The sequence below is a fragment of the Microtus pennsylvanicus genome, chromosome 4, assembly GCF_037038515.1.
Source record: "Microtus pennsylvanicus isolate mMicPen1 chromosome 4, mMicPen1.hap1, whole genome shotgun sequence".
NCBI classification, from domain to species: Eukaryota; Metazoa; Chordata; class Mammalia; order Rodentia; family Cricetidae; genus Microtus; species Microtus pennsylvanicus.
Genome location: NC_134582.1, coordinates 70,111,635 through 70,130,841, shown reverse-complemented (window position 1 = coordinate 70,130,841; position 19,207 = coordinate 70,111,635). Strand labels below are relative to the sequence as shown.

The 19,207-nt window shown below is 42.3% G+C and overlaps 1 protein-coding gene across 1 annotated transcript; it reads left to right on the top strand.

Annotated features, from left to right (window-relative positions):
* Nucleotides 1-1,236: 1,236 nt before the first annotated feature.
* On the top strand, nucleotides 1,237-16,000 carry Snrpd1 (small nuclear ribonucleoprotein D1 polypeptide). Its single transcript, XM_075969302.1, has 4 exons — nucleotides 1,237-1,374; nucleotides 7,681-7,757; nucleotides 10,453-10,644; nucleotides 15,646-16,000. Exons 1-4 carry the CDS (start codon nucleotides 1,361-1,363, stop codon nucleotides 15,720-15,722), a joined length of 360 nt encoding a protein of 119 aa, XP_075825417.1. The 5' UTR covers nucleotides 1,237-1,360; the 3' UTR covers nucleotides 15,723-16,000.
* Nucleotides 16,001-19,207: the final 3,207 nt, after the last annotated feature.

Genomic DNA, 19,207 nt, shown 5'->3' with positions numbered 1-19,207 from the left:
AGACAGACTGCGTACAGTCTGACAGGGGAGACAGACTGCGTACAGTCTGACAGGTGAAATCACTTTTAGGGGGAAGAGGAGAGTTGAGATAGAGTCTACTCATGTGGTACCTGATGGTCTCAAATTTGCACCACCATGCCTAGCTCTGAAATAACCTTTACCCTATTTTATAACCTACCTATCTTCTAACCCAAATCTCAAGGACCTATGTGCTTTTTTTTTTTGTTTGTTTGTTTTTTTTGTTTGTTTTTCGACACAGGGTTTCTCTGTGGTTTTGGAGCCTGTCCTGGAACTAGCTCTTGTAGACCAGGCTGGTCTCGAACTCACAGAGATCCGCCTGCCTTTGCCTCCCGAGTGCTGGGATTAAAGGCGTGCGCCGCCACCGCCCGGCTCTGTGTGCTTTTCTTGATGTCCAGGCCCATGCTTCTGTTGTAAGTCACCCGTAAACTGCACACTGCAATTCTGGACCTATTGCCTCCTTTGGTCTCATAGGCCCTGGGACCAGCTCCCATACATCGGGGCAGGGATGTTTTGTGGGGAATAAAAGCAATTACATCAAAGCATAATACTAGAGATACTAGATGCTGGAGAGTGCAGTAAACAGATTCAGTTTTTTTTTGTTTTCAGACACTAATTCTCCCGAGTACAGTAGATAAGTAAATAATTGTAAGACTCAAACAAATATGATAGTAAACCAGTATTATCCAAACTTCTTATGATAGTGGGAATTATCTACAGTATAATCAGAAACACATATAGATGTTGAGTAGTTTACAATGTGTTTACTGCAAATAAGGAGTTGTATTGTTTTATTTAATTTCAACTAAAGTATCCACATATAATTTTTTAAGTCTAAGAACTTACTATATAATGAAGGGCTTATTTAAAACTCTGTCCTGAGAATGGCTTTCCTATTTTTAAGAAGGTGCTCAGTAGAGGATTAGTACAATTCACGTCCCCAGAGGAAAACCATTCTGTCCAAAGATCTGATTGGCTCAACTTAGTTGTCAAATCGACTAGGGACAACTTGCTGGACTAAGTTCTCTGCTTCCAGCATGTGTGTCCCAAGGATCAAACCTAAGTCTTAGAGGTTCTCTCAGAACTCCCATAAATGGTTTTAACGTTTGTGAATCCTCCTGCAGACGTCTTCCACCAGCCATCACGCATTCAGAAGGCGCAAAGCACTCCTCCCGTCGCTAGGGGCCGCTGTCGCTCTCCCGGCCGCCGGAAGGCAGCGCGGCTTCCGCGTTTTTCGCCGCGCATCCGCAGCCCTCCGCGCGCTCTTCCGGCCATTCATACGGCTAGTCTGGGAGTCTTTGGGGCCTGAATTCCGTGTCCGGAGGGAGGCTGCAGCGCTAGGATGAAGCTCGTGAGGTGAGGAGGCTCCCCAGGCGGGGCGAGGGCGGCGGGAACAAGGTTTGGGCGGGCTCGGAGAGTCGGGCTTCTGTGGTCGCAGGGAGGCGGGAAAGCCGCGTGCGCGCGGCCTGCTAACGGCCTCCGCTCGCCCGCCCGCCCGCCCGCCCTTCTCGTTGCCGCTTGAGCTCGGGCGAGGGGTCGGCGCGTCCCTGCCCCGCGGCTCTTCCCGGAATGGAGAGACCCAACCGCTACTGCCCACCTCCAGTGCCCCGGCTTAAACCGAGCGGTGACCGGTTTTCCTAGCAAGTCGGGCTCCTTGCACCGAAGAGAACTAGCATGGCTTTCTTTTCAGATAACGATGCCGACTTGCTAGACGCTTTAGATTATGTTGCCCTTTATTTTGGACCGGTTATCCGATCTGTGTAACGGCTTTCGATTCACGAAAGATCATGTCCCGGGGTGGGACAGAAATCAACAAGTTAATTTCGCCCTATTGCACAGATTGTGTCGGTTAGTGGAGCCTTGTTTGCTGATGTGATTACTTCCAAACTAAATAGACTTGAGGCCAAACCTGAAACGGCATAATACCTAAGCCAGTGGTAAGAAATACTTAGTTTCTTCAGTTAAGAACTGTTTTACCCGACCAGACTTCCGTTGGCCACCTCTTAAAGTAGTTGTACAGTAATCAAGAAATTATCTTATTGGGGGGGGGGTGTTTGGAGACAGCGTTTCTTTGTGTAGCCCTGGCGTCCTGGAACTCACTCTGTAGACCAGACTGGTTTCGAGCTCACTGAGATCCGTCTACCTCTGCCTCTTGAGTGCTGGGATTTAAGGCGTGGGCCACCAAGCCAGGCTACAGGATTGCGTTCTTTGCTGTTTAATGATGGAGGCAAAATAAATTATTTCTGCTCTGTTTGAAATAGTAACTACTCTGTTCTGGGGGAGTTGGTACAGAAGACATTTAAGGTTAAAAATAAGTAAAACTCCACCGGCTCTGGGGATGGTGCCCAGAGAGCTTCTAATAACCATTTCTGCCTCTGAGCTAACAGCCCCGGACAATTCGTGTTTGGACTATAATGTTAGGTAGAAAGGCTCAGAGTTTAAAGTTCGCTCTTGCCATTTCCATACTGCCAAATGTATTTGCAGTAACTTAACGGTTTCTCATTTAAAGATTCTGTTAGGATAAATTTGCTTTAAGGCGGTGGTACTGGCGGTCCACCTAGACCTCCAGGCAGCATCCTAGGCACGTTCTCACTCTGCTACTGGTGAAATTATTTTTTCCCTTCAAGAGAGGGTTCCCCCTGGCTAACCTCTGCTGTCCTGGAACTCTGTAGACCAGGCTGGCCTCGAACTCAGAAATCCACTTGCCTCTGCCTCCCAAATGCTGGGATTAAAGGCTTGACAGCCTCTCCTGCTGATGTGAGAGCGCCAGATCCCATTACAGATGGTTGTGAGCCACCATGTGATTGCTGGGAATTGAACTCAGGACCCCTGGAAGAGTAGCTGGTGTTCTCAGCCGCTGAGCCATCTCTCCAGCCTTGATGTGATTTTTTTTTTAATGGTTTGTCTTGAATCCTAATTTTTGTAGTGCACAATATAGACATTTCTTATAGGAGAATGTGAAGATGGTTGTTTTGATGAGTGTGCATTTTCAGCGGGCTTTCTCGCTTGTGCCTCAGTTAGTGGGACTGCAGTCGTTCTTTGTCCCATTGCCTCCTCGCTCAAACCTGGGGAGTGGGTTTTTTTGGTTACTTTTCTCCTAATCTGCCTGTCATCTGTCAAATTGCCAATTTTTCTATTTTTCTTAATGAAGATACCTCTCACCATGTCTTTGGTTTTCTGATCAAATAGTGAGAATTTAGATACTAAAAGGACCCCATGTACCTGACTGTTTGATGTCCCACTTGCATTAAAAAGAGAATTCCAGCCCAGCGGTGGTGGCGCACACCTTTAATCCCCGCACTCTGGAGGTAGAGGCAGGCGATCTCTGTGAGTTTTGAGGCCAGCCTGGTCCACATAGTGAGTCCCAGGACAGCCAGGGCTACACAGAGAAACCCTGGGGTGAGGGTGGGAGAATTGGAATCCCAACATTGGGGGGGCAGAGTCTGAGTTAAGGCTAGCCTCATCTACAGATTGATGAGTGTGAGTCTGAGTTAGAGGCTAGCCTCATCTACAGATTGATGAGTGTGCATTCCACAGAGAAACCCTGTCTCAAAACAACAGCAGTAATAAGAAAATTCACACAATGAAGGGTTCACTGGAAAATTGAGACCCTGGAAGTCACTCTGTACCCCATGCTGACTTCAGATTTCTGAATCATCCTGCCTCAGCCTCCTGTGTCTAGATTTGTAATTTTAAGGAAATTCTTTAGCAGAATATTATCTCTACGAAAGGATCCTTTTCCCACATACCCTTTCTTTCTGAAACAGTTCCTCTTGCTGTTCTGTTTTGCTTTTCGGGGCAAGGTTTGAAGCTTTCATGGAACTTTCTGTAGACCAGGCTGGCCTCCAATTCACAGAGATATACCAGCCTCTGCCTCCCTGGGTGCTGGGGTTATAGGAGTGCACCATCACTGCCTATTCCAGTTCCTGCTTCTTGAGTGCTGGGATTAATTAAAGATCTTTGCCCCCATGCTTAACAAAGTAATTTTTAAGGTTGGATTCCTTTAGTTGCTGAAACATTCAACCCATGCTCAGTGTAAATTATAATTCACTGTTGCCTATAGAAAGGCCCTGCTACTTACTTCCATAGTAGAATGGTGGGGAGAATAGGATAGGTAATATTACTTGTGCAGTTTAGTGTAGTGGACACTGTAGTAGTTTACAAAGGATATTGAAAAAAAGTAAGATAATCTAGAAAATATGAATATGAAGTGTTGTTAGATGATACTGTATGATTATCGTTGCATGGCCATTTGGCTAAAATAAAGCATGGGTGATGGTGTAGAATTATTTCACTGCATGTAATTGTGGTGTTGTAAACTATAGATTAGAAAGTCTGAACATGAAGTGTCTGCTAGGTGCTGCAGTGTTCTCGGTTGTGGAGTTAGGGTTGCTGTGGGAGAATGTCCTCATCAATGCCAGCACCCTTCTTTCAGATTGGCAAGGTGAAAGTGTAAATACTGAAGAGAAAGAACAGAGAGGCAACATTTTGATAGTTTGTGACCTCTTCAATTTTATTCATTTGCAGTATATATAGCATGATAAAAAAAATTAGGACAGAGGAAGAGTAGATGAAATGAAAGACACACAGGTTATTCATCATGTATTGAAAAGACCCCTGTCAAGAGGAGAGTTATAAAGGAAGTTTTTTTTTTCCTGGAGGTTTACATTTCTAAATCTATAAAAGGAGAAAATGCTTTTACAGCTCTGCTATGGGAAACACCATCTTAAAAGTCTCAGCTACAAAAGGCTCGTACCAGAATAAAATGGAAAGAAAAGGCCAGAGGGCTGGAGAAATGGCTCAGGTTAAGAGCACTGGTTGTTCTTCAATAGGATCTAAGTTCAGTTCCCAGACCCACAGCTGCCTGTAACTGCAGTTCTGGGAACCTAGGGACCTCTTCCAGACATAAGCGCCAGACATGTGTTGCACACATACACCACACAGGCAAAACATTCATATTGTATTATATATAAATATAATTTTTGTTTTTCTTTCTCTCTGTAGCCATGGCTGTTCTGGAACTTGCTCTGTAGACCAGGCTGGCCTCAAACTTACAGAGATCCAATCACCTCTGTCTCCCGAGTGCTGGGAGTAAAGGCATGTACTACTACCTTGCTTAAATAACATTTTTTAAGGAAAAGAAAAAGCCAGGCATGGTGATATGTGATTGGAAATTGTAGTCAAATGTGTCATGGACTGATAAAAGCTCAAACTGATGGAGAGTGCGTGAATAATGTATAATCAATTCACAAAAGAAATACACATTCTATATTCATTAAAGGTACTAAATCTCAGGCAAATTGCCACTATCTCTCCTTCTTTCTTCCTCTTTCCTTTGTTTTTATTATTATTGTTGTTATTATCTAGATTTATGTGTATGCATCACGTTTGTCTGATGTTTATGGAGTAGTTACAGACAATTGTAAGCTGGCATGTGGGTTCTGGGGACCTAACCAGGGTCCTCTGGGATAAGCAGCCAATGCTCTTGACTAGCTGCAAAGCCATCTCTCTGGCCTCTTCTTTGAAACAGTCTCATTTGGCCAGGCTGTATAGCTAAGCCCTTGAATTCCTGTTCCTTCTACCCTCATTTTCCAAGTATTAGGATTACAAGCATACATATTTCCTAGCTTTGCTCATTAGAAAATAAATTATTACTATTCTGTGTGTTCTTGCACACAAGAGGTGTACATGTACATTACAAGACAATTTGGGGGAGTTTATTTTGCCTTCCACCAGGGTCCCAGAGATTAAAACTCAGGTCCTCAACCTGTATAGCAAGTGCTTTTGCCTGCTGAGCCATCCTGCCAACCTTGCTTGGTATTTGAATTCATTAGTTTTGTTATTGATGATTGTTGTTTTTGAGGCAGGATCTCGATATATAGCCTTGGCTGGCTTGGTGCTCACTTTGTAGACCAGGCTGGCACTGAACAGATCCACCAGCCTCTGTCTTCCTGTTGAAATTAAAGGTTGCCACCATGCCTGGTTCAATTTTTTTTTTTTTAAGATAACTATCAGGGTAGTGATGGTGCACGCCTTTAATCCCATCCTTTGGGAGGCATAGGCAGGCAGATCTCCATGAATTCCAGGACAACCAAGGCTATGAAGAGAAACCCTGTCTAGGGGGCAAGAAAGATTACAATTATTTGTGTGGAGGGTTGGCATTACTGTGTGTGTACAAAGGTCAAAGGACCCTAGGGGGAGTCAATTCTCTCCATCATTCTGGCTCCAGGGATCAAACTTGGATCGTCAGGCTCTGCAGCAAGTGCTTTATCCTCCGAGCCATCTTGCTATGTCCTTCACTCTCTTTTTGCATAGATAGAAAATAGGAAGATTGGTTATTGATATTGGTGAGTGTTTGCATAAATGAGTTTGTAATAGCAAAACATTGAAAACGTTCACAGTGAGATAATTGCTATTTCCATATAGTAGACTGCTATCTAACTTTTGGGATATTTGTTTTTAAGGAATCATCTCTAGTGTAAACTGCTAAATAAGGTCTAAGTGTTAGGATGCTATTGAAGAATGGCCTACTTTGTGTGAAGTCAGATCTTACATGTGTGCCTATGAGTTATAAGAATATCCCTAGTCACCAAGAATGCAGGGAGAGAAAACAGGTTCTTTATCTCTGCCATGTAACCTTATGCTACTAGTGATAAGTCTTATTTTTTGTGGCTTAAAATTAGTCTAGAATCTTTTATTTTATTATTTTATTTTTTTAAATTTATTCATTTATTATGTATACAATATTCTGTCTCTGTGTATGCCTGAAGGCCAGAAGAGGGCACCAGACCTCATTACAGATGGTTGTGAGCCACCATGTGGTTGCTGGGATTTGAACTCAGGACCTTTGAAAGAGCAGGCAATGCTCTTAACCTCTGAGCCATCTCGCCAGCCCAGTCTAGGATCTTTTTGTTAAGATAGTATCTCACTTGCTGTATAGACCAGGCTGGCCTCCAATTCACAGAGACCTAGCTGCCTCTGCCTCCCAAGTGCTGGAATTAAAGGCAAGCCCACCACACCTGATACTACTCCAGGATCTTGAATGTCTTCATTTGAGGTGGTTTTCTAGCAGTTTACTGTATTTTCTAGTCCAGAGCTCAGAACGGTTTTGAACCTGGTTCAACACAAAATCACAGACGAACTTTGTAGATGACATTATTGTGTCAGATATACATTTGAATACTCTTATAGTCCATGGGCTGTGGTTTGGACACCCCCAATTCTTCATCCAGTGTGGTCCAAAGAAGCCAAAAAGGTAGGCACACCTGTAGTAGACAGATGCTAGATGACAGCTTATTACTTCATTCGTTTATAAGTTTGAGAGTTTAGTTCAGGAAAGTTAAATACACTATATTATTAATATGAATTGTTAAAATATGTGTATGTGTATGAGTGTTTTATCTGCATGAATGTAGTGCACCGGAGCTTGCCTGATGCCTGTGAACATCAAAATAGGGCTCCAGGCCCCTGGGACCCTGTGGTTTTAAGCTTTCATGTGGGTTCTGGGACTTAAACTGGGTCCTCTGCAAGAGTAACAAGTGCTCTTAGTTCCAGACCCCATACGAATTGTTGCAGTATCATTTTGAAGATTTTGAACTCTAGCAATTTCACAAAAAGACTTCTAAATGTTACAGGTAAAATTCAGTACTTTTTATTTTATAGATTTTTGATGAAATTGAGTCATGAAACCGTAACCATTGAATTGAAGAATGGAACACAAGTCCATGGAACAATCACAGGTGAGGAGGCCACACTCTTTCTTATAATGAATGTTTTTGTTTTTCTCCCCGTGTTCATGTGCTGGAGAGTTTTTTTTGGTTGCTTAATAAGCATTGTTGTAGTAAAGATCCTCATTCCTTTTGTCTAGGTTACTGAATGGTCCTTAGTTAAGCCCCTCATCTTATATTCTTGTGCTACAACCAAACCACATTGCCAGGTGCTTTTGTTTTTGTAGCTTGTATACCTTTGCTTGTGTGTGTTCTTCTCCATAAAATGTTGCTTCTTCCAAAACACTTTTGAGACTTTACACTTTTATTATGTTTGTGTTTCACATTTGACTAATTTTTTTATTACTGTTACTATATATGTATGATTGATTTCATTATGGTATTTTCATACAACTGTATTTTTATCTTTTATTGTCCTCTCCTCTTCTGCTACTGCTTTCTTATTCCCACCTATTCATCCTCCATGTGCCAGTCTTTATTTTTTACTGACCCACTGAGTTTTGGAACAATTTCTTAGCTAATAGTAGGCATTCCAAAAGTTTTTTAAGTGATTATTTAAAGAAAGAAAATAATATCTTAATATGTGTTCATATTCTCATGTAAGTCTAGTGTTTTAGTAAACAAAGATGTAATGGGATGTCATTTTATGGTTATTCTAGGACTTGATGGTACCAATTGTGAATGGAACTTGCCTATTAAGTTTTGTATGGTATGGCACCATATCTAAGGAAGTGCAGCTGCTACCCTTGTTAAAGTGTCCTGAGTAGTGATTTGGTCTACTTCCTGCAAAACACAGTTGGGCGTTGTGGAAGAGCTGGGGTGGCTTTGTTGTGGTAGTGTTCCCTCCGCCCTCTATTTTTAGGTAGAGTCGTATGTATTCTAGAACTACTCTCAAACTCTCTGTGTATGGTTAAGGATGGCCTTGTTTTCCTGCCTCTAGCTCCTGGGTGCTGGGATTATAAGTGTACACAGCACACCTCTTTTATTTGGCAATGGGGGTTGAAACCAGGGCTTCATATCTAACAGCTGAGCCATCCCCAGCCCCCAGAATGGCAATCTTGCTCTTTTTTTTTTGTCAAAATATAATGATAAAAGCTCTACTATTAAAAAAAAAAAACAAAAACACAAGTTTCACCATATACATAATAGGTGCTTAGTAAATGGATGTCCTAGGAGGAAGGTTTCAATAAACTGGGAGGACAAAATTTAGTAAAGATCTCATTCCCTCTAGTGGACAGTCACTGTTGAGACTTCAGTATCTTATATGAACACATACACACACTTATACACTCAGCTCAGTCATCACAGTGTGCTATATGCCATGAAGGTAGTGAGAGACTAATTAATGTCTTAATGTGTAGGTCTTAGAACATAAGAGATAGTAAGTCTCTCTGCTCCTCCTTGCCTACATAAATCAGTGTCCCTAGGAGGCAGAGGAGGTGGAATATATCGAGGCTATATCATAGGAAGGGGAAAGGATTTGTTGTTCCTTTTTTTTTTCCTAAGACAGAATTTCTCTGTGTAACCCTGGCTGTCCTAGAACTTGATCTGTAGACCATGTTTGCCTTGAACTCAAAGATGCACCTGTCCCTGCCTCCTGAGTACTGAGAGTAAAAGCCAACGTTCCCATTTCCCAACCCCCTTGTTTGTTTTCCTTTTTTTTTCTTTTCTTTTTTTTTTTTTATTTTCAAGACAGGGTTTCTCTGTAGCTTTTTGGTTCCTGTCCTGGAACTAGCTCTTCTAGACCTCACAGAGATCCTCCTGCCTCTGCCTCCCAAGTGCTGGGATTAAATGCATGCATCACCACTACCCAGCAAAAAAAAAATTTTTTTAAATAAATAAATAGACATGTTAAACTGGTTGAGGTGTTGGTTGCCTGTAAACCAAGTAAGCACTAGGGAGACTTAGACAGGAGAATCACAAGTCTGAGGTCAGCCTGGGGTGCAGAGATAGACTTTGTCTTAGGAAGGTAGGGGAGGAGTTCCTAGAGACAGGTGAAAAATAGCATAGGTCTTTAAAAAGAAAGTTGAACATGGCTGATAGAATGTTGGATAAGGAAAATTATGGAGACAGCGGGAGAATTGTGCCACAAACACTGTCTAATCCTGGGACAAGAATTCCGTTTTGAAAGTAGTGGACTTAAGACATACACAATATTCACGTTCCTTCACAGCTTGCTATATTTCATTTCCTTTGTCTACCAGATAGGTTCTTTGTAGTCCAGCTCTCTTTGAACTCGTGGCACTCCTCTTGCCTCAGCCTCTTGAATGCTGAGATTCCAGGCATGACTTAAGCATACCACCATACATCCTATTCAGTGCACGTACTTAGCCTGCACAGTAGTACCATGGCTAGGAAGGGGCTTTATGAAGGAGCAGTTGCTGGTTTATATTGCATCCCCCCATTGTGCATGTAACTAACAGATTAGATAACTCTTTTTTAATTTAAGGATTTATTTATTTTATATATACAGTGTTCTGTCTGCAGGCATGCCTGCATGCCAGAAGAGGGCATCAGATCTCATTATAGATGGTTGTGAGCCATCATTTGGTTGCTGGGAATTGAATGTAAGACCTCTTCTTCCAGAGGTTTTACATTCTTAACCTCTGAGCCATCTCTCTCTAGCCTCCAGATAATACTCTACAGGATTATTTCAACTGTGGCAAGATCGATTGCCTTCTGGTAATTGTTCTGTTTTCCTTCTTAGGTGTAGATGTTAGCATGAATACACATCTTAAAGCTGTGAAAATGACCCTGAAGAACAGAGAACCTGTACAGTTGGAAACATTGAGTATTCGAGGAAACAACATTCGATACTTTATTCTACCAGACAGCTTACCTCTTGATACATTACTTGTGGATGTTGAGCCTAAGGTGAAATCTAAGAAGAGAGAAGCTGGTAAGTGTGAAGGTGTTTTGTGTATAGTGTATTTAAATCTTAATTCACTGTTGAAAATACCTTTGTGAACAACAAGGGTGTTTTGTTGCTTGGAACATCTTATACTTATGAGTGCATGTGACAGCTTCTGGAGTTGCTGTGGAGACAGATCAGCCATGCAGTTCTTATGTAATCTCAGCATTCAAGAGGCTGAGGCAAGAGGAGTGCCACAAGTTCAAGGAGAGCTGGACTACAGAGAAAGAACCTATCTGGTAGACAAAGGAAATATATAACAAGCTGTGAAGGAACGTGAATATTGTGTATACCTTAAGTTCACTACTTTCAAAACGGAATTCTTGTCCCAGGATCGGATAGTGTTTGTGGCACAATTCTCCCGCTGTCCCCATAATTTTCCTTATCCATCATTCTATCAAGCTGTGTTCAACTTTTTTTTTGGAGGCTGGCAGCACAGCTGCCTCTTCTTATTTTAGATACTTTGTGAAAATTCATTGTGAATCTTCTTGCCCATACAGCTAAGAAAACGTTAAATTTTGTTGACTTATTGGCTGATTCTCTTGTCTTTGTGCCTTCTCGTTCTAGCTTCTGCTGTCTGTTGGCACAGACTTTATCTCAAGCCTCCCTTCAGTTTTCATAAGCTCCTGTTGCTGTTGTCTTAGGGTTTCTTTCCTTTTTTCTTTTTTCTCTTTTTTTAGGGGGCGGGGTTTGGTTTAGTTTGGGTTTTTGAGACAGGGTTTCTCTGTAGCTTTGGAGCCTGTCTTGGCATTCACTCTGTAGAACAGGCTGGCCTTGAACTCAAGAGATCCACCTGTCTCTGCCTCTTGAGTCCTAGGATTAAAGGTGTGCACAGCCACCACCTGGCTTTTCTTAGGGTTTCTGTTGCTGTGAAGAGACACCATGACCGCAGCTCTTATAAAAGAAGCACATTTAATTGGGGTGGCTTACATTTTCAGAGGTTTAGTCCATTATCATCATGGTGGGACATGGCGGGATGTAAACAGACATGGTGCTGGCTATATGTCTTGATCAAAAGGCAACATGAAGTGTCTCACTGGCTGTGGCTGAACTTACTTGAGACCTTAGAGCCCGCCTCTACAGGGACACACTTCCTCCAACAAAACTGTACCCACTCCAGCAAGGCCACACTTACTATTAATGCCATTCCCTTTGGGGGACATTTTCTTTCAAACCACCACACTCATTGTTTTTATTGTGTTATTATTTTGTAGGCACACATGGGGAGGGAGGTATGGAGACAGGGTTTCTCTTTGTAGCCCTGGCTGTACTAAACTTGCTCTGTAGACTGGTCTGGCATTGAGCTCACAGAGATCTGCCTCCAGAATGCTGGGATAAAAGACATGTGCCACTACTGCTTGACGTTAGTTTTACTTTCGTTAACTTTATTTATAATTTTCTTGCACATATACATAATATCTTGATCAGCTCTTGAACTTCTTCTCCCATATACCCCAACTTCATGTCAGATTGTGTGTGTATATGGTATAGGACTATTCTACCTCAATTTTTCTTTGAGAAGTTTTTAGTATTTTGTCATTGTTAGTTTTCTCTGATTGCTTTCTTTTTCCTTTTCTCTTTTTTCTTTTTTTTCTGATGTAGCTCACCTGATCTCAGATTAACTGTAGTGAAAAGTAACTTGGAACTCTTACTCCTGCCTCTACTTCCCAAGAGCTAGGATTAGAACTGTTCACCATCCTGGTTTATGTGGTACTAGTGATCAAAAGCAAGAACTGGTGCATGCTAGGCAGGCACTCTACAAACTGAGCTGCATCTTTAGCCCTGTTTTCTCTGATTTCTCTTCTATTTGATGTGTGTGTGTGTGTGTGTGTGTGTGTGTGTGTGTGTGTGTGTGCGCGCGTGTGTGTCCCATTACACACACAGGGTTTCTCTGTATAGCCTGACTGTCCTGGAACTTGCTCCATAGTCCAGGATGGCCTCAAACTCAAAGAGATCCTCTTGCCTCTGCCTCCCAAATATTGGGATTAAAGAAATATACCACCTCTGCTGGTGTATTTTTATTTTTAAAGACACTTGGATTTTCTTTGCCTGGAGATGGCTCAGAGAGTAAAATTACTTGCCATGCAAGCCTCGTTACCTGAGTTTAATCCCAAACCTGCACTGAAAAGAAAAAAAACATCTCCCAAAAGTTTTACTCTGCCTTCCACATGTGCAATATGGCATGCTCTCAAGTATGCACATACATACACATAACATATGACATATACACATGTGATAGTAAAACTAATAATTTTAATTCATTAAGAACTAACATTGGAGAATTAAACCTATAATCTTGTACATAAAAGATAAGCCTCTACTATTTTGATACATTCCCATCATTTTGTCTTCTTATTTTTACATTTAGTTATTTACGTGTGTATGCAGGTGCCTGAGAGTATGGGTACATATGTATGGTGATGTGTGTTTGGAAGTGAGGACAACTTGCAGGAGTCAGCATGCCTTTCACCATGTAGGTCTTGGGGATTGAACTTCAGTTAGCGGGCGTTGCAGCAAACACTACCTACTGAGCCATCTAGCCTTGAACTTGTGACCCTCTGCTCAACCTCCCTAAGTAACTGCCCCCCCCCAACAGGGTTTCTCTAGCTTTGGACCTGTCCTGGAACTAGCTCTTGTAGGACAGGCTGGCCTCAAACTCACAGAGATCCTCCTGCCTCTGCCTCCCAAGTGCTGGGATTAAAGGCGTGCGCCACCACCTCCTGGTGTAACTGGGCTTTCTTAGTCTTGTTCTGTCAGTCCTAACTTCTGTTGGATTCCAAAGTAAGTTGGCCTCTTCGCTAGGCAGATTAAAAGTTTCAGAATCTGGAATTCTATCTTAGAGTTTAGTTTCTTGCTATATTAGCTACTTTCTTGTTTCTCTGAGAAAATACTAGACAAGAAGAAGCTTAAGGAAAGGAAGGTCTGTTCTAGCTCAGTAGCTATCAACATGTTGGTCACAACCCCTGTGTATGAGGTCACATGACCCCTTCACAGGGGTCACCTGAGATACTCATTATGATTCATAACAGTAGCACAATTACAGTTAAAAAGTAGCAATGAAATAATTTTATGGTTGGGGGTGTCTTTACAACATGAGGAACCATATTAAAGAGTCATAGCGTTAGGAAGGTTGAGAGCCACTTACCATGGAGAAAGTAGAACTGTAGGAGTAGACCCTTGTCCTGTCACATTGTGTGTCCAGGCAATAAAACCTCAAGGCAAAGAGTTCCATCGGCTGGAGACCAGTGGTACAACATGTGAGTCTATGGAGGATTTTCCACACTGGATGGAACCACAGCATCTGCTGTGGGAGACATGGCTGTCAGCAGTTTAAGAGTAGGGTGGGAGCTTTGTTTCCAGCACTCAGGTGGCAGAGAAACCTTGTCTCAGAAAACCGAAAAAAGAAAAAAAAGAGTAGGGCAGGAGTAAAGGGCCATTGTTTCTTTTCTTTTTTTGGTTTTTTGAGACAGGGTTTCTCTGTGGTTTTGGAGCCTGTCCTGGAACTAGCTCTTGTAGACAAGGCTGGTCTCGAACTCACAGAGATCCACCTACCTCTGCCTCCCAAGTGCTGGGATTAAAGGTGTGTGCCACCACCGCCCGGCAGGGCCATTGTTTCATAGATGTTTAATATGCTAACTTTGAGGTGGTTTTTGTTTTGTTTTGTTTTGTTTTGCCTTTTGCCCAAAGATGCACTTGTGTTGTAGCCTGCTAGAATTAGTTATAGCACTACAAAAGCTCTTGGGGTTATCATTCTTTTTCTCATTTAAAAAATTGTAATACATAGCTTAAGAAACACTGATTCCATCTGTCCCTTTAAATCCCTCGCCTTGTACCGTTTTTCTAAATTTTAAGCCTTTTTGTGTTGTGTTTTGATTCCTTCTACTTTTTCTTTCCCACCTACTTGTCAAAGTAGTAAAAAACTTTACAGGATGCATCCACATTTGTTCAGCCTTGTGTCGTATCATTCTTTGTATCTAAAGATCCCGTTTCTCTAGAAGCAATTCCTTTACTAAGTGCGCACCTATGATCCCAGCACTTGAGAGGCAGAGGCAGGCTCTTTTAGTTTGAGGCCAGCCTGGTCTACAGAGTAAGAACCAGATCAGCCAGAACTAGAAGAGACTGTCTAATTAGGGTTTCCATTGCTGTGAAGAAACACCATGACCACTGCAACTCTTACAGAGGAAAACATTTATTTGGGGTGACTTACATTTTCAGAGTTCAGTCCATTTTCATCATGATGTACAGACATTTTGCTAGAGAAGTAGCTGAGTGTCCTGCATCTGGACTTCTAGGCAACAGGAGTGGTGAGACATTGGGCGTGGCTTAAGATCTTTGAGACCTTAAAGCTTGTCTCCACGGTGGTGACATACTTCATCCAGAAAGGCCACATCTACTCCAGCAAAGCCACACCTCTTAATAATAGTGAGACTCCTTTTGGGGGCCATTTTCTTTCAGACCACCATAGAAACCATATCCTAAAATGAACGGGTGGGTGACTTTACAGGGTTGTGGGTTATAGCTCAGTGATAGGCCACTTGCCTGACCTTTCTGCATGAGGCCCTGGGTTTGATCTGACTACCAGGGGGGAATAGACAGATCTTAAAATCTTAGTCTGAGTACATCAAGCAGGTACATTGGTTTGTCTTTCTGTTTTGTTTTTGTTTTGTTTTGTCTTTTGTCCTCATAATGTTAAGGATATATGGCTGTGGGTTAAAGTACTAAGTTATGGTTGAGCCAAACTACTTTTCAGGCTCTGTTGTTATTAGATTGTCATTTGGTATAATGTACTTGGGGTTTGTTGATTTTTGGCTAACTTGCTTGGCTTCTATTCTAGCATAGGGTATAAATCGTCCCCCTGCTGGCACTTTTTGGTTTTACACGGTAGTAGTGGTGTTTTAAGAGGTGTGGATAATAAAGGGGTAAGCCTGTGTGGTAGCTGGGCACTGTGACTATTGAAGAGAATTTCACCTGCTTTAACTTTTTCCCCAGTTGCAGGACGAGGTCGAGGCCGAGGTAGAGGAAGAGGACGTGGTCGCGGCAGAGGAAGAGGGGGTCCTAGGCGATAATGTCTTTCAAGATTACTTCCAAAGTGATATGGAATTGGGGGATATTTTTTGTACAGGTTTTGTTTGTCAGTTTTTAATAAACTTAAGTGTGGGATGAAGTTTTCTGCTGATTATCAAATCAAGGTTAAAGTGTCCCCTGTATACTCAGCACAGTATGTTCAATTCCTGGTGTCAGTCACATGAAATATGTGTGCACTGATGAACATGCATTAAATTTCTTTGAGTCCATTATATGGTGCCCCTTTTGAGATGAAATAAACTCTTGGTATTTCAACAGAGTCCTTTTGGGATCGGATGTAAAATTCACTTTCGTTAGTTTTACTCTGGAACCAACCTTAACTGGTAAAAGCAAGAAAAAAACCCTTTATTAATTAATTTATTTTGCTTGCCTGTGGTGGCACATGCCTTTCTTTGGTCTCAGCACTCAGGAGGCAGAGACAGGCAAATCTCTGATTTCCAAGACAACTAGGGCTACACAAAAAAACATTGATTTTTGTTATTAATGCATTTTTGAAAAGTTATCAATAGCCGGGCGGTGGTGGCGCACCCCTTTAATCCCAGCACTCGGGAAGCAGAGGCAGGCGGATCTCTGTGAGTTCGAGACCAGCCTGGTCTACAAGAGCTAGTTCCAGGACAGGCTCCAAAGCCGCAGAGAAACCCTGTCTCGAAAAACAAAAAAACAAAAAAAAAAGTTATCAATAGAATATAGCCTTAGATTCTCTAGAAATAAAACTCAGATGTTCACTAGATTTTCGTTTGAGCAGTATAGAAGCCTTTATTTGTGCAGTGTGCCAACCAATAACTTCTTTGTCAAATGTTTATAAAGCTTTGTTTTTGGCTTTTGAGTTAGGGTCTCTCTACATAGCCCTGGCTTTCCTGAAACTCACTTTGTAGACTGGGCTGGTCTGAAACTCAGACATCTATTTCTCTGCCTGCTAAATTAAGGGATTAAAGGCGTGCGCTACCTCCATCCTGGCACATGTAGGTCTTACCATTCTTTTTTATTAAATTTTCTGGGAGCTAGGGAGATGGTTAGATTTGTAAAGTACATACATACATAAACATGAGGCCCTGAATTCAAGAAAGTTAAGATGTGAACACCTTTAGTGCCAACATTGGAGGCAGATGCAGGCAGATATGAGTTCAAGGAGGCAGGGTTAGAGATAAGTGGATCCCAAAAGGCTCTTCAGCTAACCCACCTATTCTCAATTTTAGACCAGTGAAGGGCGCTTTCTCAAAACGATGGACAGTACCTCTGACACCCCAGACTGTCCTCTGGTCTTCATGATTATGTATACATAGATAAACAGAAATTTTCTGCAAGGGTCATTAGTTGAGAGATGGCCCAGACAGTACAGGTTTATCTTCTAGAGAACAAGATCCCATTCCTAGCACCCAGGTGGCAGCTCACGTTGCATGTTTCTGGTACACAGACATGCATGTAGGCAATTTTGCACAATATTTGATCACTGTTAACCATAAGATTGTGTTATTGTTGTTAAAAATCTAATTGTGTAGTTCAATTCACACAACAAAAACCTTATTGTAAACAGGATTAAAGTCAACCATATGTCAGGAGGCTGAGCAAGCAACCAGTTGACAGGAAATGAACAAGAAAATACCTTAGAGGGTAAGGCGGAATCAGAAGGATGGATGAGAAGACGCATAGGAAGGAAGGGACATTGAGTTAGAGGAATCTTGAGAAAGGCCTTTTTCTGGAATGTCAATGGAAGAGGAAGGTCAGCTTGCTGTGCTTTCTCTGCCTTCTAGAGCTAGCAGGCTTTCACCCCAGCATCTGGCTCCTGAGTCTATTGGTAAAAATCAAACAGTTGAAAACAACAACAGACAAAATGCCTGTGCACATTTTAAGTTTAGGGTCTGGGCTGATGAGATGGCTCAATAGATAATGGTACTTGCCCTGAGCCTGCCAACGTGAGCTTGATCCCTGGGATCCACTTGGTAAAAGGTGACCGCAACACCTACAGGTTGTGCTCTGATTGCCATGTGCACATATATGCAAACACATGCACACAAGTGAGGTGCTTTAGTGGGTGAAGAGAAAATGCTGTGCAGGCCTAATGACCCGAATATGGTCCCCAGATGGCCACTGAACTCTGAACTCCTGGGTGTGTTCTCTGATCTGTACAGTTGCCCCTTTCTCCTCTCTGAAACATGATAAAGTAGCCATTGTAAAAGTGGTATACAAATTTAAAGACAAATAATGAAGATTGTTTGAGACATGTTGGGTAATCTCAGCCCTTACCATCAGTTTGAGGCTGTCTAAAAACGGTCTTAGCAGTATTTTAGCTGATTGGTAAATTTAAGTACTTATTCCACAATTGATATGCTTATTTTGTTTATAGGGGATTAAAATTATACATCTGTTCTATGATCAGATGACTTTATCAAGTGATTCAACAAATGTATGAAATCCATGATTGAGCCGGGCGATGGTGGCGCACGCCTTTAATCCCAGCACTCGGGAGGCAGAGGCAGGCGGATCTCTGAGTTCGAGACCAGCCTGGTCTACAGAGCGAGTTCCAGGACAGGCTCCAAAGCCACAGAGAAACCCTGTCTCGAAAAACCAAAAAAAAAAAAAAAAAAAAAAAATCCATGATTGATACTTTACTCTTGTTTTACATTTATGTGTATGAACGTTTTATTGAAATGTATGAATGTGTAGTACATGTGTGCCTGGTGTTGGAGGTCAGAAAAGAGTGTCAGATCTGAAACTGAAGTTAGTTGTGCATATGGGTGCTGGAAACCGAAACCCAGTTCTGCAGGAACAAGTTCTCTTAACCAGCGAGCCCCTCTTCAGCTTCTGGTTTTTGAGATAGGATCTCATAGTCAAGATTGACCTCAAACTAATCCTGTCTCAACTTCCTGAAGCTAGCATTTTAGGGATGTACCGTTGACATGAATATCTTAATAGTAAATTGTGTACTGTCCTACCCATATCCCTTGGATTCCACATTGGGGAATTCAACTGGAGGTTAAAAGATGTGCCTGAGATTGCTGAACAATTAACAGTGCTTGGTACTGGAAGGCGAGGGGAGGGTGGAGGGAGGGAGCAGCCAATGTCTCTAGCAGACCTGTGCTTGTGAGACACTGGCCACTGAGGGAAGGATGGGCGCATAACATCCAGAAACCATGGGCATATGGGGTTTTGTTTACTTGTTCCCATGCCGGGGAAAAAAATTTTAGGCATTAAGGGACGTATGATGTCAGACAGCCCCAATTTAAAACGATTTTGTAAAAGGCAGTCCAAGAGCATTTGGGGATCAGGCCTCGGATTGTGGGTGTCCATTTTGCAAATCTATGCTGGACCTGAAGCCTAGCGCAATGCGTCCACTGTGGTAGGTTTTGGGTCAAAAAAAAAAGAGGGTGTGAGAAAAATTCCTTTGAACACAGTCTCTCCTGAAAAAGGGATCCCACAGGACAAGGCAAGTCCTTGTCCCGGTAACAGGTTGGGAACCTGGTGCGGT